General features: G+C 33.5%; 1 protein-coding gene across 1 annotated transcript; it reads left to right on the top strand.

The window, feature by feature from the left end:
• The first annotated feature begins 464 nt into the window (after positions 1-464).
• On the top strand, positions 465-21,839 carry snx27a (sorting nexin 27a). The gene is made up of 13 exons (XM_051136586.1): positions 465-971; positions 8,013-8,244; positions 8,339-8,531; positions 9,773-9,837; positions 9,912-10,016; positions 10,109-10,187; positions 11,715-11,878; positions 12,297-12,386; positions 14,542-14,691; positions 14,789-14,917; positions 15,023-15,082; positions 15,167-15,215; positions 18,532-21,839. The coding sequence occupies exons 1-13, from the start codon at positions 646-648 to the stop codon at positions 18,597-18,599; spliced, it is 1,710 nt and encodes a 569-aa protein (XP_050992543.1). The 5' UTR covers positions 465-645; the 3' UTR covers positions 18,600-21,839.
• Positions 21,840-26,850: the final 5,011 nt, after the last annotated feature.

Genomic DNA, 26,850 nt, shown 5'->3' with positions numbered 1-26,850 from the left:
TCTGAACTAGGTTTTTGAACATTAAAAATATTCTTACACTGAAAACACAATTCAACCTTTCAGTTAAAATCTAATAAGTAAATAAATAAATAAATATGAAAGAAATAAAATCTGAAAAAATAAATAAATATGAAAATAAAGTCAAATCTGAATCTGAAAGTTAAAATTTGTCAGAATGTCAGTATTTATTTATTTATCTTTTTTTTTAGTTCATTAGTTTAAACAACAGCTATAACAAAAAAATGCTGTTATAGAAACTTTATTTTGGCGATTAATTCACAAAAATTATGAACTATGTTTTTGCTAACGTACAAAATATTAAATTATAAAAATTATAACTATTATAAATAAAAAAATCTGAAATAAAATATATAAATTATATCGCTGTAGCTTCTTCTACGTAACTAACTTTCAGTTGTGCCTTGCAAACGTATAGCTACAGGATATCCTGTTACATAATTCACCAAAACAAACTGACAGGCTCCACAGAGGCCCTCCTGCCCCCTCTAAAGACACCGGACACACAGTCCGTGAGGGAAAGTGAAAGAAGTCTTGTGATGGTTGGGCGGGTCAAGCGTATTTCTGGCTTGTTGTTTTGAAGGCCTACGGCAGGAGAGGGGGGTTAAAAAAAAACCCGAGTTAAAGATGGCGGAAATCGAAGGAGATGAGACTGCTCGGCCCGCTCCTCCGTCACTGCTACCCGCAACAGCAGCGCCCCGCGTTAACGGATCAGGGGTGCTCAGTTCTGGTAGCCAGACCCCGACCATGGTGACTTCGGGTCCACGCGTGGTTCGGATCGTAAAGTCGGAATCGGGATACGGATTCAACGTCCGCGGTCAAGTGAGTGAAGGCGGCCAACTGCGGAGCATTAACGGGGAGCTGTACGCTCCTCTCCAGCATGTCAGCGCCGTGCTACCCGGGGGTGCGGCGGACCGGGCTGGTATAGTGAAAGGAGACAGAATACTAGAGGTGTAAGTGTTTCATTTTCCACTTTATTTTCTCATTTTAGCCTAAAAATCAGCATCGCTCTGCTGTCAGTCTATTTGACACAGTTACCCAGCGCACTGTTGGCTTGACGTTATTTTTACACGTTAGCATGGGGATCTGTGGACTTGTTTAAGCTTTCATAGCCGTGCATGCCAACACATCCCTGCTAATACAATAAACAGATCATTATTATGTAAGACTTGAGCATATAACGCGTATTGGGAAGTTCTCATTGTGCAACAGGGTCACTGGTTTGGTGTATTCAATAATTCGTGTGCCTCTCTTTATTGAATCTCATGTGTCATAAATCTAGGAAGAGTCTACCGCTTGGTGACTTGTTGATACATGAGAGTTACATGATCACATGCTGTCATATTGATCTCTTATCATTGCTGCAGCTGAAAAATGTAGTGCCTGGCACGTTAGCAGCCTGAATTGTGCTTGATTTTAATGTTAGTTGCATCCTGGTCTGGGAAGAGCATATGATCGATCATTTTAAAAAGCAGGCAGTCTACAAAAGTAGTTGGTAGCTTGCATGTGTTTACAAATGGCCAATGGCTATTTGGAGCTGGGTAGCTGATATAATGCACATATAATAACAAACAAGATTACATAAAATTTAGTAATTTAAAGAAACACATTTATAGCACCCTTAAAGGAGAAGACCACTTTCAGAACAAAAATGTACAGATAATTTACTCACCCCCTTGTCATCCAAGATGTTCATGTCTTTTTTTTCTTCAGCCGTAAAGAAATTATGCTTTTTGAGTTAAACATTTCAGGATTTTTCTCCATATAATGGCCCGATATGGTGCCCCGAGTTTGAACTTCCAAAATGTAGTTTAAATGCGGCTTCAAACGATCACAAATGCGGTTGTAAATGATCCCAGCTGAGGAAGAAGGGTCGTAACCGATCGTTACGCTAGATATTTTCATTAAAAAAATACAATTTGAATACTTTTGAATCTCAAATGCTCGGCCTGTCTTGCTCTCCCTGAACCCTGTAGGGTATGTCGAAAAACTCCAAACGTATTTTCTCCCTCAACTTCAAAAGTTATTTCAAAATCCTCCTACATCGCTGCAGAAGTACCAACCCAGTCTTTGCAAAGTGAACATGCAAAGAAGATCGAACACCCTCAACAAAAAGGTAAAACAGCGATATAAGGCAATTTTGAAGTTGAGGGAGAACATGAGATGGGAGTTTTTCGACATAGCCTAACTGCCATGAATTGGAAAAAAAACAGTTCAGGCAGAGTGAGACAAGATGAGCATTTACCATTAAAAAGTATATAAATTGTGTTATTTTTATGAAAATAACCCTTCTTCCTTGGCTGGGATCATTTACAACTGCATTTGGGATCATTTGAAGTCGCATTTAAACTGCATTTTGGAAGTTCAAAATAAGGGGACCATAACAGTCCATTATATGGAGAAAAATCCTGAAATGTTTCCCTCAAAAAACATAATTTCTTTATGGCTAAAGAAAGACATGAACATCTTGGATGACAATGGGTGAGTACATTATCCATCAATTTTTGTTCTGGAAGCGGACTTCTCCTTTAATTATGCTTGATTTTTATGTCAGTTGTATCCTGGCCTGGAAAGTTCATATGATTGATAATTTTCAAATGAAGGCAGTTTATAAAAGTAGCTAGTTGTCAACTCATGTGTTGTTGTTTTTTTAAATGGCCAATACCTGTATTTGGAGCTGGGTAGCATAATATGATGCACATATAATAGCAAATAAGATGACATAAAATGAATACATTTAATGTAACACACATTTTACATATTTAGTAGGGATGTCACAATACTCAATGTAATATCGAACCATTCGGTACGACATCCACGGTTCAATACACGCTTGTGAATTGCGTTTTTTCGGTAAAAAATTTCCTTGTTTTATTTCTCTGGAAATTTGCTGTGTGTTTGCCCATGATCACGTGCTGAGATGAGGAAACACCTCCCTATTTATATTTGAAAAAGCAACAAACGCAGTGATTAGCCTTTCTAAACCTGTTGTCCAACAAAAGAGAACATTATAACTTATTTTTACTTCACAGCATCAGTCGAGTGTTTGAAATAACTTCCTTTTGTGATCGGATGTGGCTTCTTATCATAGAATGTAGGGCTGTAACGATAATCGCACAATGTCGTGAGGCGCGTTTAGTCAATGAAGCCGGTACTTTGATTAGTAGTAAAGCTCCATCACGTGCGTTCAGCTGGAGCGGCAAGTAATACACAGAGCCGTAAAGCACTGACAAGCTACGCCAAAATCGCGATTTGATTTTGCGCACGATTTTGGCGTAGCTTGTCAGTGCTTTACGGCTTGTTAATTAGATGCAAAAAACCACTCTGATATGGTAAGCTATCAAAACCGAACCGAACCGAACCGAAAACCGTGGTTAAAAACCGAGGTACGTATTGAGCCGTGGACTAACTGTATTGTTGCATCCCTAATATTTAGTTATAAACATCCCAATATTTGGGTGATTTGAGATGTCTATTTTGCGGTTTTTAATAGAGTTGCAGTAAGTTCCAATAAGCTTAAAAATAAATACACAATTTCTGTTTTCTGATATTTTTAGTAAATGTTGTGTAAACATTTAATTCATCACACACTAAAAATTCGGGGACAATAGGGTTTTTTTTTTTTTTTTTTTTACTGATTTTGAAAGAAGTCAAATGCTTGCAAGGCTGCTTTTATTGGATTACAAACAAAAAAATAGTAACAAAAATATTATTACAATTTAAAAAGAACTGTTTTCAAATTGAATATATTTTGAATATACACTACCAGTCAAAAGTTTTATATATATTTTTATTTATTTATTTATTTTTTTTTTTAAAGAAGCCTCTTCTGCTCGCTAAGCCTGCATTTATTTACTGCATTTATTTATTTATGTGAAATTGTGTGACACTGATGTATGTAATGTGAGAATGAAGACTGGAGTAATGATGCTAAAAATTCAGCTTTGAAATCACAGAAATAAATTACATTTTAAAATATATTCAAATAGAAAACAGTTATTTAAAATAGTAAAAATATTTAAAAAAAATTTACTGTTCAAAAACTTTTGACTGGTAGTGTATTGTGTATATATAATGTCATTTATTTATTTTGGAAACACATTTTTTCAGGCTTCTGTGATGGATAGAAAGTTCAAAAGAACAGAAATTTATGGAGAAAAGTATTTTGTAACATTTTAAATGTCTTTGCTGTCACTTTTGATCAAGTTATTGTTTCCTTGCTTAAATAAAACTTGCTTTCCATAAATAAAATCCTTCTAACCCATAACTTTTGAACAGTAATATACGTACAACCCAGATGCCATAATTAAGATATATTAACCTGTATCACATATATCGGTATTGTATTGGCCGTCACGCTTTTTTAGTTTTTGGCATGTCATCAGCAACAAATAATATTTCCTGAAACTTCACCAGGGAATATTTGAAAATATATCCCTTGGTAAGTTTTGACATTAAGCAGAATGACTGATCTTATTAATAAGCCAGTGCTAATAATTTTAATTTCAAAACACTGGCTGATCAATTTGAATTTTACAATACAGTAATATTTATATAGTAGTGTAAGTTGCAGTGTTTATGCATTGTGCAACTGTGTGAACATTGAGAACAGTTTTAAGAAAGTACCTTCCTTCAGTGAATATTTTGCATATGCTCTACATTGCATATTAAATCATAAGCTGCATTATGCATGAACAGAGCCACGGCGCTGGCCATAATTAGTCATTGGAGGTGCGACAGGTAACATGATCAGCATTATAAAAAAGGGATTTTTTATTAAGGTATTGGGGTCACCATTTTATCTTATGGGAAAATCAGAAGTTGAATAAGTAATGCTTATTCGTAATGCCAAAGTAATGCTTATTCGTAATGCCAAATCCCAGTCAGTAAACTAAAATGTTGCTGTTGTCAGTTTTTACTCAAACCACTTTCCCCAGACAATCTTTAACACCTGAACTCGATGTGCGGTGCAGTCATCTAATTTGTGTGTATTAGATAAACTCAAGGCATGTGTATATAAACAAAGGAATCGTTTGTGTACTGAACACACTAATGTCAGGAGGCTTCAAGTTCATTTCTATTATTATTTTGTTTTCTATATAAAAAAAATGATGCTGACTATTTCATAGTTATTTTTATCACTCATTGTTCTCTTTAAAACACAACTTTTATTCACAACGAGCATGATCTGAATTGATATTGCTAATTTTATCCCATGTTGACATTTTACATTCACTGAAAATGTCATGAAAACATTTACCCCTCCTTGAAAGGAAGGAAATGGAAAGGGTTATTAGGGACATGAAGGTCGGTACTTACTGAGCCTCGGTCAAGTTTACTTTAGCAGGCTTATTCAAACATTTCAGTTGTACACCTAACATTAACATGAATTAACATTTTATCTCCAATCCAATGCACTGGGAATTCTTGAGAATGTCTTTAGGAACATGTTGAATGTTTAATTTAGCACATTTTTAAGGAGGGGAAAAGTCTTTGAACTTTGAAAATACAGATTTTTGGAGATTGTGTTTGTCAGTGTGTTATTCAGGGTAATTGTTTTATATTATATCTTAAATGTTAAAGGGATGCCCATCCAAAAATAAACATTTTGTCGTCATTTACTCCCCCTCATGTTTCAGGTTCCCATTGACATCCACCGTATTTTTATTTCATACTATGGAACTCTTTGGTTAGCAACATTCTTTAAAATATTTACATGACGGAGAGTAAATGATGACACAACTCTCGTTTTTGGTGGACTGTCCCTTTAAATATTCCATCCAGACCATTTTAAAGAATTTACTAGGTATTTGGGATAATAACTGGGAGCTGGAGTTTTCAAAATTTTATTTATATGTTTATTTTTGTAATGTTTTAATGTGATCCTTTTTTTCTATTTGGAAATGTCCCTAATACATACAAGGTTTCATCAGCCCAGGGCTGGTTTCCTGAGGAACTCCTTAGAGGAAAAAGGAGTGGGTTCACAAACCCAAGTTTATTCATGTGTGTTTTTTCCATTTAGAGTTTTTGGTGAGCATCTCCTCTGTCCTCAGTTCAATAATAATAAATATGAATTACATAATATATCCAGTTTTCATTTACTTCACTTTTTTTTTTTTTTTTTTTTTTTTTAAGTTAGCAGTACTTCCAGTTTAAAATGAGGAAGTTTTGTTAGTATCAGGGAATCATTGCAGTCAGTAGCTGGTCATGTGAATGTCTTGTTACACAACAGTTTGTTCCTGTTCCAAACTCATTATTCAGCATGTTCAAGTTTTCAAGCACGTGATTTTTATAGTGAATTGGATTAGAGTGTGACACCTTGGCACAGATTAGGTATGGATGCTATAGAACTTTTTTTATTTGTGTTAAAAAAAAAAAGTATTTGTTTGCTTTTATGCAGCAAATTTACTATTACTAGTGCTACTGTCTTTGTTTATGCTGTAGTTTATTTGTTAAAGTTTGTTTAAATGTGAAAGTTTTTTCCTTTTTGTAAGTGATGTAAGTGAATGTTTATCAAAAAGTCTTGCATTTTTAATTTCCCTCCCCCCGATTAATGTAATCAAATCACTAATGGATTTGGTTCTGTGGTAGTGCAGATCTATCAGCTCTGTCTGCCCCTTTTGTGACCTGTCATGAAATATGCGATCTGCCTCTATCTGTCACCTGGGTTATGAATTAGTGATGGTGGTAATAAGTGATGGGCAGGTGGCATGTGCTATCGCTGTCATTGTTTGTGGTCTCACGTGCATATGCAATAATATTTCATAACTAAATAGAGATCCAAATCACCCTCAAGCTTTATTAACTGAAAACCCAGCTGTAAAAAATCATAACTAGAGACTTTTTTTAAAAGACTTCAGCAGTTCCCTATATGAAATGTAAACCTTTGCTTAGCAGACTACTCTGGGTTTCATTTCCCCAAATTGTATAGTGACTCATTAGACCAGTTAAAAGAGAGTAACCTTTGTTTTAAAGAAGAAAAAACAATGTTTGGATTGTTTTATTATTGAAGATCACCAAGCAAGGTGCAGATATTTTAATAAAAATAATTTAATCACGTTATTTTTATAACTAATTAAGTTAACACACCAATATCTTGAATTTTAGGGCGTAACTGCATTTGTGGAGTTGTTGCCCTGCATCATATTTGTCAGCAGTCAACAATATCAAAGACTATTTTCATCTCTTTAAATGCAAATGAGCTGGTGTTTCCTTCCCTTTTCCAGAATAGGACTGTTTTTACAGCTCACACTCAGATATTCTGCCAAAAAACATCTGTTTGGTTTTGATTATCATGCATATAAAGCATATTAGTTTAAAATTCTAATATATGGTTTTCTGCGAACACACACCCGAAGCACAGGCAACAAAAAGCGTCTGTCACACAACATGTGAGTACTAAACTAAGTTCTCTTTCATGTCTTATTGTGATAAACTGTCAAATACACACAAGTTTGTTAAAAACACACAGGAGTTACAAAAACAGTCGGTTATGTCTGTATAGGTAAACAGCTGGGAAAGAAATCTCAAATTATATTACATCTGTGTGGCCACAGCATAATATACAGTAAATAAATCTAGAAATCCATTGCTCTCTTTTCTCTTCTGAGGCTGGGACTCTAAATAGTGTTCAGTGCTCATCTGTGCAGCCAACGACAGAACAGTCAGCATGCTTTGCTCTAACTTTTGCCATGCCGCTAGTACACCGTTGTTGCTTGTGAAAACAGAATGATGGCGCCGTGGGTGGAAACATGCAGATTAAAGGGCGGTAATATTATAATAAGTTCCCTGTCTTACGTCACGAGGGAGTGAAATCTGAGCGCCTAGTTTTTTACTGGGTTGTCCTTTTTCACATTTTCAGGGTTTGTAAATGCACCAGCAACCCGTTTATAGCACTTAAACATAGAAAAAGTCAGATTTTCATGATATCTCACTGACCCCAAACTGATCTTAATATTTCACCCTTGTAACGTGGCACACTTTCTTTCTTGTAGTAACGGAGTGAGCGTGGAGGGGGCGACGCACAAGCAGGTGGTGGATCTGATCAGGGCTGGAGAGAGGGAGCTGGTGTTGACCGTGCTCTCTGTGCCGGCACAGGAAGCGGACGGACTTGACGGTGGCGAGGAAAGCACAGTGCAGCCCAATTACGACTACAGCGACAAGCAGGCCGTCCCCATTTCAGTCCCCACATACAAACATGTGGAACAGCACTCTGAGAAGTTTGTGGTGAGTTGTTGCAAAAAGAAAGAAAGAAAGCATAGTGCTTTATGGCTGTTGTTTGGTGCTAATAATCTTAGTGGTCTTGCTCCTCCTGTCTTAGGTGTATAACGTGTACATGTCGGGCAGGCAGCTGTGCTCAAAGCGCTACCGGGAGTTTGCGATACTTCATCAGAACCTGAAGAGAGAGTTCTCCAACTACAACTTCCCAAAGCTGCCAGGAAAATGGCCCTTTTCTCTGTCTGAACAGCAGCTGGATGCTCGCAGGAGGGGGTTGGAGGAATACCTGGAGAGAGGTGAGACAGAGAGGGGAGGAACTAAAGTGTCAAATTAACCTTGCATCTTTAATTCTTATGTATTATTTTTTAGGGTTGCAAAGCGATTAATCGCGATTTATTGCATACAAAATAGTATTTACAAGTATATGTATTTACTATAATTTTTATAGATTTTATTTTATATAATATAATAATAATAATAAATATTTCAGACATAACATATTTCGCTTAAATATATACAGTAATTTTTGTGTATTTATATATACATAATAATTACACACAGTACACACACATATATATTAGGCAAACTCAAAACTTTTATTTTGTATGCGATTAATCGCGATTAATCATTTGCCAGCCCTGATTTATATATAACATGAAGTATATCCAAAGCATAAATATGTATACATACAAATACTTTTTAAAATATTTACATGTGAACTTCTATTTTAAATGCAATTAATCGTTTTGCAGCCTTATTATTTTTTTGATTAGAATAAAGAAAAATATGCAAAGGTCCTGGTCCCAGTCAGCCTTTTATTGCCACCAATAATTTAATTTCACTTCCTCCAGCTTTCCACTCTTAATAATATATCTGTTTAATAAAATGCCATTTAAACGCAACTTTATTAAATGCATAATGTATTTGTAAAAATTATATAAATTAATTAAAAATTGGAGTTTTCATAAAACAAATAATAATTTTACAAGTTGTTTTTATAAATAAAGTTTATTTTATAATAAAGTTTCATTTTAAAATAAAATTTAAATCTCTCAAGCAGAAATGTAATAATAAGCATTGTATTACTTTATGATTTACACAGATTTATTTATTACTTATTATTATAAATTAATTAATTTTTTATTTTTTTTTTATTTCAGTTATTTGCCATATATATGTGTATATTTTTTGTTTCAGTTTTATTTTTTTTTACCAAAAATGTTTTTTTTATATAGTATTAGTTTACAACACTTACTATTAGTTTATATAATTTTATTTTTTTTGTTATCCTGTCCTAATTTTACACCGCGCTTAATTTTGATTGCACATTAATTTAGTTTTATTACAAATGACTTAATGTAAATAAAATAGATTTTTTGAGGATGTTTTTGTTTTGACATCTTTCCACTAAGCCAAAATGGAAGTGGTTTTGCGCACTTGTTTACAGAGCGTTTGTGATACATGCATGAGCCTTGAAATGCACTTCTCTGTATAAATATACATCCTGTTTCTCTCTCTGTCTGTCAACATGTTTCAGTGTGCTCAGTGCGGGTTATAGGTGAGAGTGACATTATGCAAGAATTCCTGTCTGAATCGAACGAGGTAAGTAAAGGATGTGTGTGCAAGCATAAATAGGTTTGCTCAACAAAAGTTTCAAAATGTTTCTTGTGTTTAAGAACCACAACGGCATCACTGATGTCGAGCTACGAATAGCGCTGCCCGATAAAACCACAGCTTCAGTAAGAGTCAGAAAGAATAGTACCACTGACCAGGTCTACCAGGTAAAATGTCGCGCATATTCAAATATCAATTCGATGACCTCAACCAAACCTCATCCTAGTGATAAACAAGTATCGTTTCCCCTCTTTTTCAGGCTCTTGTCGTGAAGGTTGGGATGGATAGCATCATGGCCAGTTACTTTGCTCTCTTCGAAGTTATTAACCACTCATTTGGTGAGCAGTCGCTCCATTTTCTTTCAAGTGTTTATGTTTTGAATCAGTTTCTGACTCAGAAGGAAGGAAACTTTGAGGGTTTTCATTATGGAAAGCAGTTGACCTTGATATGAAGTCAAAAGTAATTGCGTTTATGATTCTCATTGAGGTCGATTAAACTGCCACTTTGTGATTCCTTCTTAATCAACCAGACAAACCTTCTGTATGTTTTGTCCCAGCTGGGAAGCTCAGATAAGGTGCTACCCAGCACATAAAGGACACTGGGTTGTGTTAATGAAACATGAACAGTACAAATTTCAGTGTAAATTATTAACAAAACCCTTTGTAAAACACTCAGGAAAAAAAGGGACAAAACTGTCACTGGGGCACTTTATATAAAACATTATATAAAGGTTGTCACTGCCAACCGTACAGTTGAAGTCAAAAGTTCACATACACCTTGCAGAATCTGTAAAATGTTAATTATTTGACCAAAATGAGAGGGATCATACAAAATGCATGTTATTTTTTTTTATTTAGTACTGACCTAAATAAGATAATTCACATAAAAGACGTTCACATGTAGTCCACAAGGGAATATAATAGTTACATTTTTAAAAATTACCCCATACACTTGACTCTTGATACTGTGCTGTTATGGAAATGTTTTTTTGTTTTTTTTTGTTTAGTGGTTATTTTTCATGAGTCCCTTTTTTGCCCTGAACAACTAAACTGCCTGCTGTTCTTCAGAAAATCCTTCAGGTCCAACAAATTCTTTGGTTTTTCAGCATTTTTGTGTATTTGAACCCTTTCCAACAATGACTGTATGATTTTGAGATCCATCTTTTCACACTGAGGACAACTGAGGGACTCATATGCAACTATTACAGAAGGTTCAAACGCTCACTGATGCTCCAGAAAGAAACACAATGCATTGAGAGCTGGGGAGTGAAAACTTTTGGAATTTGAAGATCAGGGTAAATTTTACTTATTTTGTCTTCTGGGAAACATGTAACCATCTTCTGTGGCCTCTGAAGGGCAGTACTAAATGAAAAAATATGATGTTTTGGCAAAATAAGAAAAAAATTAATCTCCATTCTGTTAAAATGGATTCAAGTCATACAGTCATTGTTGGAAAGGGTTCAAATACATAAAAATGCTGGAAAACCAAAGAATTTGTGGAACCTGAAGCATTTTTCTGAAGAACAGCAAGCAGTTTAACTGTTCAGGACAAACAAGGGACTAAACTTTTGAACAGGGTCATTTTTATAAATTCAGCTGTTATTTTTTCTTGTGGACTATATGTAAACATCTATGTGAAATATCTTATTCAGGTCAGTACTGAATAAAAAATTACATGTATTTTGTATGACCCCTCTTATTTTATTAAAACAATTAACATTTTGCAGATTCTGAAAGGGGGGTGTAAACTTTTGACCTCAACTGTATCTAATGAATTAGATTTATCATCACCAAATCACCAAACTAAATCACCAAACTGTTTTTATGCCTATTTTCCTGAAAATCTCTCTCTTTCTGTGTTTTCAGTGCGCAAATTGGCTCCTAACGAGTTCCCGCACAAGCTGTATGTTCAGAACTACACCTCAGCTGTGCCCGGGACGTGTCTCACGATGCGGAAGTGGCTCTTCAGCACACAGGAAGAGGAGTTGCTGCGGGACAACCCCCTTGGCCTGCACTACTGCTTCCATCAGGTCAGTCACGCTAACCACTAAAAGTCAGTTTATTGTCAATTCTCTCTTTTATCGCAAATAAAATATATATAGTGTCTTGAGACTTTTTAACACTTCCTCTATGATGGATGCTTGTAACTAAAGTAAGTACAACCACTTTCCATCCACATTACAATAAATGCCATCCATAAACAGCACAAATGGACTTTGTACAGCTGGGAAGGAGTCAGGTTAATGCCTCATCTAAGACCACACATATTATTTTAATTTTACTTTACATTTTATTCAGCATATTTGTATAGCTGAAGTCAGATAAGATGCCTCTAAAGCAAATCCATGGTTATTATTCAAACCGTATTTCAGCTTAACCTCATGTAATCATATCAGTCAGAGCTGTTCATCTTTTACATTCTGTGTTTTTGCTCTTTTTTTTTTTCAGGCACAGGATGATGTGAAGAAGGGATTCATTAAAGCAGAGGATAAAGCGTACCAGCTGCAAAAACTAGCAGAACAGAGAAAGATGACAACGGTCTCTCATACTTTATCCATCATAAAATGCTGCGTATAAATGCTATTTCTTTTTTCATTAAAACCTGTCAGTAACACATTCAAGGCTTCACTTCACCTCAAAATCTAAATTAATTAATTAATTAATTAAGTAATAATAATAATAATAATAATAGAAATAAAATCAAGCCTATTTTACAGGCAGTTTATTTTCATTTCATTTTTAATACATTTACCTCAAAAATTCTATTTACTCTAAAGCAAAAGCAAAAAAATGAATACTTTCTCATTAGTGTACTGTAAAATTACATATAATATGGCACAAAGTGTTAGTATTATTTATATACTATTTTAGTTTTATTAATGTTTTGAATTATATCTTTAAGTTTTAGTTATGTTTTTTGTCTTTATATATATATCATCTCAGAGGTCGTGTTAACAAAAATTGTTCGTCATTGACAGAATTTTTTAATCAGTGATGGAAAAATCTGAAGGCCGTCCGTCACTTTGACAGATTACACTGAGGGTGATCTATTGTAAATTGTAGCTGCAGTCCACCCCCTGTCCAATTAGTGGCGAGTGCGCTCCAGTCTGGCAGCAGAGCAGGGGATCCAGAACAAAAACGAAACTGTCACAAATGTTTTACTAGGCATTTGTTTACGCACAGGAGAGTACACAGAAGCTACAACAATCTATCACGCCACATTAAAGAGCGCCAAAATTATATTTATTGCTTGAATTTTGTAATGAAATGGACTAAATTGTAAACTTTGTTTCATAGTAACACAAAGCCTAGCCTATTACTATTTATTGGAAGGAATAAATGTTTTCAGTTGTGTTCCTCAACCAAAAACAGCATAGACCAAAAGATCGATTGGGTTTTAAGAATAGATAATGGTTCATTAAAATGAGAATCTATTAAAATCGTTATTTTTTTTTTTTTTTGTTTACCCAGCCCTAGCGTATTTTGTTGTTTTTAAACACTGCAGTGTGAACAAAAATAAAAACAATTAAATGTGTTTTTCTAAAACGTATTTTAAAAATATTAATATTAATATTATAAAAATTAAAATGGCAGGTAAAAATAGATTATGACAGAATTTTTACGACCCTGTCCGTCAAAATGACAGACAATGTTAAAATGTAGCGCAGTCTTTGTTATATGTGTGTGTGTGTGTGTGTATATATATATATATATATATATATATTTTTTATATACACATATATGCTCATAGGAAATTTTAGAACTTCAACTTCAACTTTAATAGTCTTTTATCTACTAGTTTTCGATTGCTATTTATTTATATATATATACATATATATATATATATATATATATATATATATATATATATATATATATATGTATATAATTTATATATTTTTTGTTTTTTTCTGCTCACCAAGCCTGCATTTATTTGATCCAAAGTACAGCAAAAACAGTAAAATTGTAAAATATTTTTACTGTTTAATTTAACTGTTTTCTATTTGAATATATTTTAAAATGTCATTTTTTTCCTTCTGATTTCAAAGCTGAATTTTTAGCATTAGTCACATGATCCTTCAGAAATCATTGTAATTTTTTGATTTGCTGCTCAAAAAAATTATTATTATTATTATTATTATTATTATTATTATTATTATTATTATTATTATATTAAAACAGCCGAGCAGAAGTTTTTCAGGTTTCTTTAATGAATAGAAAGTTCAGAAGAACAGCATTTACCTAAAATAGAAATCTTTTGCGACATTATAAATGTCTTTATCATCACTTTTGATCAACTTAAAGCATCCTTGCCAAATAAAAGTATTAATTTCTATAATTTATTGCCCCCCAAAAAATACTGACTCCAAGCTTTTGAATAGTATAGTGTATAATGTTGCAAAAGCTTTTTATTTCAGATAAATGTTGATCCTTAGATCTTTCTATTCATTAAAGAATGCTGAAAATTTAGCTTTGATCACAGGAATAAATTACATTTGAAAATATATTCAAATCGAAAGCAGGAATTTTAAATGGTAAAAATATTTCACAGTATTACTGCTTTTGCTGTATTTTGGATCAAAGAAATGCAGGCTTACTGAGCAGAAGACACTTACCGTTCCAAAACTTTTGACTAGTGTATACACATTTAGTTTTAACATAAAATAAACATTTGTGTTGTACTTTTTTTCAGTATCTGAGTCTTTTGCGCTCATGTGAGGGATATAATGAGGTGACGTTCCCTCACTGTGCATGTGACTCACGAAGGAAAGGTCATGTGATCACAGCCATCAGCATGAAGCATTTCAAACTGCACGCCTGCGCAGAGGACGGCACTCTTGAGGTGGGCGAACAATACCTCTTTAGCCTCTAAACATATTAAAGCATATTACCAAATTCTGATGATTTGCCCATAATAATACTTTATTTGTAACTCACAGAATCAGGTGATCCTGTTCGAATGGTCAGAGATGCAAAGATGGGACACGGATGAGGAGGGAATGGCCTTCTGCTTTGAATATGTGCGGGGAGAAAAGAAACCTCGCTGGGTCAAAATATTCACTCCTTATGTAAGTCATCCAAAAATTTGAATCAGAGCTTCCTGTTAAATTGTTTCGTTGAAAATTTTGAACAGAAATAGTCCCTGAAATGTGTGCTTGTGTTCCCTTCTCCAGTTCAACTACATGCACGAGTGCTTTGAGAGGATTTTCTGTGAGCTCAAATGGAGAAAAGAGGTATTAATAACTTACGTTTCTGTTATAGTTTGTTTACCTTTCTTGTCATTTGTTGTTAATGAGTTTCTTTTTGATATGTTAAAGGTTGAAGACGAGGCCTCGGACAAAGGCAATAAGAACTGTAGTAATAATGGTAAGAAATATCTTGCCCTTATTTTATCTCACACACACACACACACACAAGTTAATGGGATTTTTTTCTGAGTGTACTCATCATGTGATGACCATACTCACAATGAAACCTGAAATACTGGATCATTCTTACCACACTTACTTTAAGTATCAAGTACAGAGTCACATGTCATGCGTGTGATGCTCATTTAAACCGTCAATGCATAAAATGAACCCTGCACCTTCTCGAAAGATCACAAAATGGAAATGTATTTCTTTATTATGTAAAACAAAATGCAGGAAATGGATTGATTCAGCTGCACTGCAGGCTAGCACAGGTTGTTTATACTACAGCAACTGTGCTTTTTATTATTGAACACTGTTTTATTCATTGAGTGAATAATAAATTGCCATCTTTCAGTTGTGCTTGTGCCATAGAAGTGAATGTGTGAAATAATACAATAAATGTTAGTGTTTTTGTTTTATATATAATAAATATATATTTATATAGATATTTATAAATGTTATTCAAAGTTTTATATATATTTATAAAACTAGCACATTTTATATTTGAAACTATAATATTAATATTACAAATGTAATTTAATATAATTTATAAATATAAAAAATAAATATGTATAATATATATTAATTATATATTAATATTATTAAAATATAGTTAGATATATATAATTTTAAAAAATAAAGATTATATATATTGATAATATATCTCTATCTCTCTCTCTGTCTCTCTCTCTACATATATATAACACATTTATTTAACATTTAATTTAAATATAAAAAAGATATATATAATATAATTTTTAAATATAAAGATTATAACAATTTTATATATATATATATATATATAATATTTTTTTTATTTTTTATATGTGTGTATGTATTGATAATATATTAATTGAATTGTATATTAATTTAAATAAAAAAGAATATATGTAAGTATATGTGTATATATATTAGGGGTGTAATGATACATGTATTCGTACCGAACCATCTCGGTTTGGTGCATGAGGCCTCACAATGAATACAGGCAATTCAACCTCAATTCAGAAGGGGGCGCCTGCAGTAATACAACTGTTTTATAATCGCCAGAAGAAGAACAGTGAATGCGAGGAGTTGCACACTTGAAAACAAAGCCCACTAGACAGTGACCATGTGCTGATTCTGAACGTGTCTCTCACTGACAAAGGAATATAACGTTACTTTAAAAGCTTGCTGTCTGCGAAATGGAGCTTTGTGCTCTTGTATCCTATCTCTCTCATTCGGCACAAATCCAGATATTCCATTATATTTCCATATTTGCAATGCATCCAAATGCTAAACTATTATTTATTATGTAAATTATAGACTTTGTACTTCAGTCACGTTCCAACGTTGACAGTGAGGCGGGCGCGCTAATGTTTGGTTCACTGTGTTTTATTTTGATAAAGTACCAACTGCGCTGTCAAGTTAGCAAAGCTAGAAGCCTGGAACTGATATGTTTTGTGTTTGTGTGTACCGGCACAATTACTTCAACTTTCCTCATACCATCAAAATCAACTTAAACAAAAAACAAATAGGATGTCACTTTCTGCCATTTGAGTTTCCTTTCTGTCACAAAACTGAACTGAAACTCAGCAAATATAGGGTACGTTACATGTCGCACTGTTTTTTTCCCTTGTCTATCAGTTAACTAAATTAAATATATTTCAAGTATTTATTCCTTGTATGTATATATGTACTGCAGATGTTACAGCCAATATATGGCATTAATTATATTATCATATAATATTTAGTATTTTCACACCAATGAAAATTTTAAATTTGTACTACTGTCTGTTTAAAATAAACAGAGCTGTGACCCTTGAACCGAGGTACTTACTGAACTGTGACGTACCATTACACCCCTTATATATATATATATATATATATATATATATATATATATATATATATATATATATATATATTTATATATATATATGTACATGTGAAGAGTTCAGATGCAAAACCAGCTAAATCCATCTGGCGTTGAAATGAGCGTTTCTTTCTGGCTACTTTGTATAGGTTTCTATGTAAGTACTAGTACTTCTGACTGGGCTGAGGCTGGAATTTAGTGAGTTGGAAGTAAAAGTATTTGATGGACGTATAATATGTGCCAGGAGCATTCGCTCAGTATCATCATCTCATTTTTGACTGAGATGGCTTTTAGCTGGTTTTGCATCTGAACTCTTCATACATAGTACATTTATATATATATAAATAAAAAAATATATATATATTTCTATAAAAATAGAAATATATGTAAAATATGAGATATTTTTTAAATGTAAAAATTATTTATTATAAATTATAAAGATTATATCTAAAATTATATATGTATAGATAGATAGATAGATAGATAGATATTAGTAAAATGTTTATACATGTGCATGTAAATATGTATGTGTATGTGTATTTTAAATTATACTGTTTTATATCTAAAACAGTCATTTTTATTAATTTTAAATATCAAAAATATAAAATATACAGTTAGATATTTATAGTTAGATATTTTTAAATGTAAACATGTTTATCATTATAAAGATGATTTAATACACACACACACACACACATATTTATTTATATATATATATATATATATATATCTATAAAAATAGAAATATATGTAAAATATGAGATATTTTTTAAATGTAAAAATTATTTATTATAAATTATAAAGATTATATCTAAAATTATATATGTATAGATAGATAGATAGATAGATATTAGTAAAATGTTTATACATGTGCATGTAAATATGTATGTGTATTTTAAATTATACTGTTTTATATCTAAAACAGTCATTTTTATTAATTTTAAATATCAAAAATATAAAATATACAGTTAGATATTTATAGTTAGATATTTTTAAATGTAAACATGTTTATCATTATAAAGATTATTTAATACACACACACACACACATATTTATATATATATAATTTTAAATATAAAAAATATAAAATATTATTTAATATTATTATTGAAAGTATTATTTATTTTAAAAGTTAGTTAAATATTTTTTTATACATATTTTATTAAATTATAATACGTTTTATTTTGTATATATTTTTATACATATTTATATACAGTTTAATATTTAGCTTTTGTTTTGCTGGGTGACACAAAAATATTCTTAAACGTTATATTGAACTTTGTGAAGATAAAGTGAGTAGCATTCCCCATAATCTCGACTTTTCATCAATTTTAGTGTCAGTTTAGTGTAATTTTAAGTCAGAATTGATCAATTCTTTCAATTGGTTTACTACAGCTAATGAAACAATTCTGTATTGCAGATTACCTCTCGCCGCTGGAGCAACAGAAGGGATGGCGCCACCTAGGGGGCGAGATTGCCACTTCCTAAACCTCTTCTCTAGACGCCCCTGTGTATCATCACACTAGAGCAGACCACCATAATGACCATGTTACCACGGCAACACCCTAGCGACGCCATACCAACCATGTTTCCACGGAGACAAAAGTGTGCCTTTCAGATGCAGAGCGTTCCATATGGCAACCACCGGCAACGCAAAAACGGCATTATCGTGGCCAAGCAGACGCATAACTATCGCTGCGGGGATGTTTCGCACCAACGGGTTCTGCTGTCATTTCATCAATAGATACTTTGAACTCATGTAAAATACCACATAGGACGAGACCTAAAGATCTTCCACAGTTTAGGAGACACGCTCTTCCGTAAGTCTACTGGCTGGATTTGGAAGAGCGTTAGTTAAAATAGAGCACTGTTTTCAAGGCAGCGTAATAACAAACAACCACTTTGTGTTCTAAACTGCAGCCGCTATCAAAAATGTTCAAAAAAATCAATATAAACAGGAGGGGGAAATCATGCCTTAACAAAAATTTATTTGTGTAGCAAGGTTACCATAATACGGAATCTCTCTAAAATAATATTGTAATTAGCATTATTACTTGATTTTCCCAGAATGAGCTCGTTTTTATTTTATTTCCCATTAAATGAGAAGTTAACAAGTGTGTGGGAGCAGTGAGAAGAGTGTGCAATTTAGAAGTGAAAGGACACAAGTGTAAATGGACAGGTGTAGTTTGCATAAGCGACCTGTAGGGGGCCCCAGCATCAAACACATAGGAAGCTATGCTCAGGATACAGTTGTTTTTGCGTTCAGCTTATATGTTGGTCTCAGAGGGAACATCATGGAGTCTTCGAGTTGGTTTTAGTGTTATTTATTGTTTAAGACTGCAGAGGCCTCGCTTGCTCAGTCGTAGAGAGACAACAGGACCACAGCGTACCTTCTGACAGGATCTGGAGAGTAAAAACACAGGACAGATTGAGAATATTCCAAATATCATTTCTTTTCTTATATGCTTTTAGGAGAAAAATCTGGCCCAGAAGAAGGTGATTGCTTTCAAATTAATTTACAAAATCCCCACAGAGTGCTAAAATAACAGCCATTTTGTTTTCCAAAGTGGTCTGTTTGCTATTTTTCTTTCTCTTTATGTCACTCTCTTCTTTTTTTTAACGCATACAGTTGAGGTCAAAAGTTTACAGAATCTGCAAAATGTTAATGCAAATTTTGACCAAAATAAGGAGGGTCTTACAAAAAAGATATTTCACAAGGATGTTTACATATAGTCCACAAGAGAAAATAATAGTAGTTTATAAAATTGACCCTGTTCAAAAGTTTACGTACACTTGATTCTTAAGACTGTGTTTTTACCTGAATGATCCACAGCTGTGTTTTTTGTCATAGTTATGTGTTTTATGTGATAGTTGTTCATGAGTTGCTTGTTTGTCCTGAACTGCCTGTTGTTCTTCAGAAAAATGATTCAGAATCCTTCTTTGGTTAATCAGAACTTCTGTGCATTTGAACCCTTTCCAACAATGACTGTATGATTTTGAGATCCATCTTTTCACACTGAGGACAACTGAGAGACTCATATGCAACTATTACAGAAGGTTCAAACGCTCACTGATGCTCCAGAAATAAAAACAATGCATTATGAACTGAGAGGGGTGAAAACTTTTGGAATTTGAAGATCAGGGTAAATTTAACATTTTGTCTTTATGTGGTAGCATGTAAGCATCTTCTGAAGGGCAGTACTAAATGAAAAAAATATGACGTTTAGACAAAATAAGAAAAATCCTCATTCCGTTCAAAAGTTTTCACCCCCCCGGCTCTTATTGCATTGTGTTTCCTTCTGGAGCATCAGTGAGAATTTGAAACTTCTGTAATAGTTGCATATGAGTCCCTCAGTTGTCCTCAGTGTGAAAAGATAGACCTCAAAATCAAACAGTCATTGTTGGAAAGGGTTCAAATACTTCGTGTTTTAATAATTTGTGTGACCTGAAGGGTTTTTCTAAAGAACAGCGCGCAGTTTAACTGTTCAGGACAAACAAGGGACTCATGAACAACTATCACTAAACAAAAAAAAACCCCACAGCTGTGGATTATTCAGGCAACAGCACAGTATTAAGAATCAAGTGTATGTAAACTTTTGAACAGGGTCATTTTTATAAATTCAACTATTATGTCCTCTTGTGAACTATATATAAACATATTTTATGTGAAATATTTTATTCAGGTCAGTACTAAATAAAAAATAACATGCATTTTGTATGGTCCCTCTTATTTTGGTCAGATTAACATTTTGCAGATTCTGCAAGATGTATGTAAACCTTTGACTTCAACTGTAAGCAGAGAACCATAGTTTAAACATGGTATAGCCAAAAAGTTATATTATAATAAAGGACCTTTGTGGGTCCCCCTTGTCACAGGAACAGGTGCAATTTTACCATTTTCTTAAAAGAATAGTTCACCCGAAAGTGAAAATTAGCTTAAAATGTTCTCACCCTCAGTCTGTTTCTTCATCAGAAGATATTTGGAAAAAATTAGAATAACATCACTTACTTTTCACTTCACAATATGTAAATGAATGGACTCAAGACGTGTGGATTATTGTAATGTTTTTATCAGCTGTTTGGACTCCCATTCACTGCAGAGGATCCGTTGGTTAGCAAGTGATGCAATGCTAATGCTTCTGCAAATGAAAAACATCTTGGATGGCCTGAGGGTGAGTAAATATTCAGCAAATATTCATTTTAGGGTGAACTGTACTATTCCTTTAACAGACATGCATGTTTAATGCAAGTCATAAGCTTTTCATTCCAGCACAATACTGCGATAGCTTATCCTCATCAAAATGCGTAAGCCACCTTTGGCTACGATACTCTGATCAATAAGTGAGTTTGTAATGTGTGTGTGTGTGTATGTGTGTGTTTCTTATCAGATTGCTCTCTGGATAGAGTAAAGGCTCCTATTATAGCAGCACAGTAGCATCTGTGATCTAAGCATATTTACAAAAACTTAATTTGTGTCTTCGGTCCTCATTATTTCCGTGTTTGATTAGTTCAGCCAGTTTATCAATGTGAATGAAGAAAAAAAAAAAAGTAAGACCTGTGTGTATTATGGTTGTGTAACTTGTCTTTTCGTCAGGAGTGCAGGTGTGACACTTTCGCAAAATGTCAAAAGTGTTCCACCCTGTATTGTTCACCAGCGCTATAAAATTTTAATTGTTCGGTCAGTGTTTCTTATTTTGTGTCAATGTGCCAGGAGAAAAAAAAAAAGAATATGAATATGAATGTACCAGAATGTATTTACTTATTGACATTTAACTTGAACTGCAACCATTTACGATCATCATAATGCTTCAGTTTAAAATTTAAGACACTAACTTACTTTTAACCTCCCACTGAGTGTTTTCTTAACTTTAGGCCCACCTTGAAAGTATTATTGTTGTTTTGAGTGTGTTTTCCCCAAAGTTGGTGTGCCGGGATGATTACTGACAAGTTTAACGGCTCTATGTCTGTTCTGCGCTTCATCTGTAAATTTACTGCTTATGTGTAGTACTGACAGAGTCTTTGTAGCTTTTCTGACTGAAAACATTAATTTATTTTTCTGCTAAATCAAGGGGATTGAAACAAGGCCTTGACTGTGGTGGCTTTAGGGAGGGGCTTTGTATGGAAAAAGATATAATGCATACGTGAAAGAGATAAACAGGCGTGCATTATTTCATGTAGCCTAGATAATGGCGTAAATTAACAATAATGTCGGGATACAATAGTTTTATATCTGAAATGTGTGAAGGTTAAACTAACCAGAGTTCTAAAACATAAAAAAAACTTTGAGAAACATCATGTAGGTTGAAACATTGTAACATACTATTTTAAATAAAATGACCTATTGAAAAAAAACAAACAATTGTGTTATTCATTGTTTGATTTCTCTGTAAGCCTTTTTTTTGAAGATGAAGTACATTTATGACACACAAAGCGCAACCTCTTTTGAAACTCAAAGGGATTTTGTTCCAAACCCGTAAGACCTTTGTTCATCTTAAAAACACAAATTAAGTTATTTTTGATGACATCCGAGAGCTTTCTGGGCCTGCATAGTCAGCAACGCAACTACCACATTCAAGGCCCAGAAACATACTAAGGACAATGCACACAAAAATCATTCTCGTAGCTTTGTAAAATTACAGTTGAACCACTGATATCGCATGGACTGTTTTACCAATGTCCTTACTACGTTTCTGGACCTGAGAACATTTCAGTTGCAGGGTCAGAAAGCTCTCAGATTTCACAAATATCTTAATTTGTGTTCCGAAAAAGAACAAAGTTCTCACAGATTTGGAACAACATGAGGGTGAGTGAGTATTGACAGAATTTTCAATTTTGGGTGAACTATCTCTTTAAACCTTGCTAAACTCTAGCTGATTTGAAACAGAACTATGCAGTGTGTCAGCTGTGATAGAATGGCTTTATAATTAGTGACAGAAGTGACATTAATGATCATTACATAAATTACTCTGCTCCTGGGTAATGATAAAGTTATTCAGTGTAGATATATGATTAAGTAGCCAATTATAAATGTCATCATGTATAATTATTACGTGATAAATAGCAAAAAGAATTTGTATTGTGTTTTTTTTTTTTTTTTTTTACTTTTTACTTTGTAGGTTTTGTAAACAAAAGTTGGAGGCTGTTCTCTGCCAATAAGCGTTAGTTTGGGGCGGGACTACTCGTCGGCTCGACCAATAGAAAACAAGCATGTTAGGAATTCGGTTTGTTTGTGGTAGTGCCACGGCTGTTGCTTTTGATTGCTGTTTATCGTTATCGTCTCAACAACACTTCGCAGACTTAAAAACAGGAAAAGACACTGCACTATCTTAAGGTATGTCATATCTCCTAATGCAACGTTTCATATTATACTCTGAAAACTATGTTTGTTAAAGTCATATGACCTGAAAAATGTTAGTTCACTTCAAAACAACGGAACACTTTTAAAGGGGTCATGAACTGCCTTTTTTGTTTTGTATGTTTGTACTGTTCTCTGAGGTCCCCTTATAATGGAATCAATAATTTTACATTAAAAAACATCATAATTTAGAAGTAATAGGCTATTTTCTGTCTGGTTTGATTCCCCCTCATTTGAACGCTCTGTGTGAATAGAGGGTATGCACTGACGTCACTTTCCCGCCGGGACACGCCCCCTCAGCCGCACTGAGTGGCAAAAGAGCCTTCAGCGTGAATGGATTTAATAGGGATATATGTGAAAACGCGAGTAAAACAAACCATAATCAGTTTAAACTAAAGGTTGCTGAACTTGATATAATGTTCCTAACAAGTAATCAATGCATATTGATGCAGCCAAAAATCGTGTTTTCTAACACTTATATTTGTCTGATTTTGACGATGGGGAAAATAAATAAAGCAAATTTGCCTGTGAACTAATTTTATAAATACAAAATAGGTTGGTATATATCGTCATGTCATCCAGCTGAAAAACCTATATTGTTTTTGTCAGTGTTTATTTAAAAACATCCAGTTATGCAGAATTTAAGATGGTAAATATTTAGTTGATGACTTGTCAGTGCAATATACTACAATACAATATATGTGACCCTGGACCACAAAACCAGTCATAAGGGTCCATTTTTCGAAATTCAGCTTTATACACCATCTGGAAGTTGAATAAATAAGCTTTCGATTGATGTATGGTTTGTTAGGATAGGGCAATATTTGGCCGAGATACAACTATTTGAGTATATGGAATCTAAAAAATCTAAATATTGAGAAAATTACATTTAAAGTTGTCCAAATGAAGCTCTTACTAATGCATATTACTAGTCAAAAATTAAGTTTTGATATATTTACTGTAGGAATTTTACAAAATATCTTAATGAAACATGATCTTTACTTAATTTCCTAATGATTTTTGGCATAAAAGAAAAATCAATAATTTTGACCTATACAATGTATTTTTGGCTATTGCTACAAATATACCCCAGCAACTTAAGACTTAAGGTTTTGTGGTCCAGGGTCACATATAGGATATGATTTTACTGCACAGTTCAACGTATTAACATGAAATGATAACTGCGAATCTGTGCTTCGTTGCCTGGAGACCATTTGTTTCTTTGAATTGAAGCGATTAATTTGCCTCTCTTTTCAGTAAATATACCTCAGGTTTCCTGTCAAATCTCTTTGTACAGTCAATCGCAAAGCTCGTTCTGGTTTTAGAGGTGTTTTGTGTGTTCTGTCGCAGCATTTGCATTAAAACCAATGCTGCCACGTCTTTTTGCCACTCAGTCGGCAGAGCCGCAGCCACTCCAGCTAACGGTGATGTCACATGCACACCCTCTATAGGCGTGGTGGATTGAAGACTCGGAAGTAAACGCCCACTGATATGATTGGCTAACACTTGTGTATGTTTGACAGCCTACATCCTTCATAGATGGATGCTTCTGTGATTTAAGTTAAAAACGCATAAATACTCAGTACATATTATACACTCTGGAAGAAGAGACAATAGTGTCCACATAATAGTGTCCAACAGTTACTCACACTTTGACACTTTGACACTTTAACTGAGATTTACACATCATCTGAAAGCTGAATAAATAAGCTTTTCATTGATGTATGGTTTGCTGTAATACAACATTTGGTCGAGATACAACTATTTGCAAATCCGGAATCTGAGGGTGCAAAAAAATCAAAATATTGAGAAAATTGCCTTTAAAGTTGTCCAAATGAAGTTCTTAACAATGCATATTACTAATCAAAAATTAAGTTTTGATATATTTACAGTACAAATTGTCTTCATGGAACATGATCTTTACTTAATTTCCTAATGATTTTTGACATAAAAGAAAAAGCAATAATTTTGACCCATACAGTGTATTTTTGGCTACTGCTACAAATATACCCAAGCGACTTAAGACTGGTTTTGTGATCCAGGGTCACATATGTGGTAAAATGAAGTGAACAAACAAGAACGTTTTTAGTTCTGAAACTTGCAGGGTGTTTTTATAGTCCAATTGGTTACTCAATTCATGACCCCTTTAAGAATTATTTTAAATAAACAATGAAACAATAAAAGAAAACAAAATTTCATAAAGAAATTATCCAGTATTCATAATAAGAATAAATCTTGTGTTCCTGCTGTAGAATTGCTTTTGTAGTTAAATACCAACTTACACCCTTGTCTTTCATGCGCAACCACTTGGGAAATAATTTGCCTTAAGCCAGCTAAATATTTAAATGAAATTTAATTTATTTATTATCACAAGGACTCCAGGGATTTAACAAGAGAATTAGCCACACTTAAAGCACTGAACGTGCCTGAACGTCAATATGCAGGCAGATATGGTTTCAGACCAATTAATGTATCACACACACACACACACACACACAATTTTCAGCTGATTTAAAGGCAAGGCTGAAACCATATTAAAGCCGTATCTAGACTAAGTTAAAGGGATAGTTCACACAAAAATGAAAATTCTGTCATTAATTACTCACCCTCATGTTGTTCCAAACCCGTAAGGGTCTTTGTTCATCTTCAGAACACAAATTAAGATATTTTTAAAGAAATCCAAGAGCTTTCTGACCCTGCATAGACAGCAACACAACTGACACATTCAAGGCCCAGAAAGGTAGTAAGGACATTGTTAAAATTGTCCATGTGACATCAGTGGTTCAACTGTAATGATCACTGAAGCTATGACAATATTTTTTGTGTGCTAAGAAAACAAAAATAATGGCTTTATTCAACAATTTCTTCTTTTCTGTGTCAGTCTTCGACACACGTTAACAAGAGTACCACGACGTGTGATGCAGGAGCCGGCATTATTAAAATCAAAACCATAAAAAAAATACTAGAAATAAAATAACCATAAACTAAAAAATACATAAACAAAATGACTGAAAACATGATTTAATTTCAGCTAGTTGCCAAGGAAACATCTTATTGAGTTTAACACAGAAGTGCAAGTTTGCAATTTTCATGCAGTTTGTCTGAACTGAATTTATAGTACATGCATATTTATAAAGCGTGTTTTATTAATTGTCAAGCTCTTCATCCAATGAGTTGGACCTCTTTAATGAATAAAACCCCCAGCATGAGCAGTGTAGCCTGACTCAGATTTGAGTCCGTTCTTTGAATGAGTGAATCAGTCTGACTCATACTGAATTTATTCCAACAGTTTCTGAATCAACATTCATCATTTAACAAATAGCTGCATCTTCAGCATTACATGACCTTTCACACTGTAACCCGTGGTGTACACATAAACATAGG

This window comes from Labeo rohita, chromosome 19, assembly GCF_022985175.1.
Source record: "Labeo rohita strain BAU-BD-2019 chromosome 19, IGBB_LRoh.1.0, whole genome shotgun sequence".
In the NCBI taxonomy this organism is placed as follows: Eukaryota; Metazoa; Chordata; class Actinopteri; order Cypriniformes; family Cyprinidae; genus Labeo; species Labeo rohita.
Note: the sequence above shows the minus strand (reverse complement) of the source record. Positions and strands in the feature narration are given on the sequence as shown.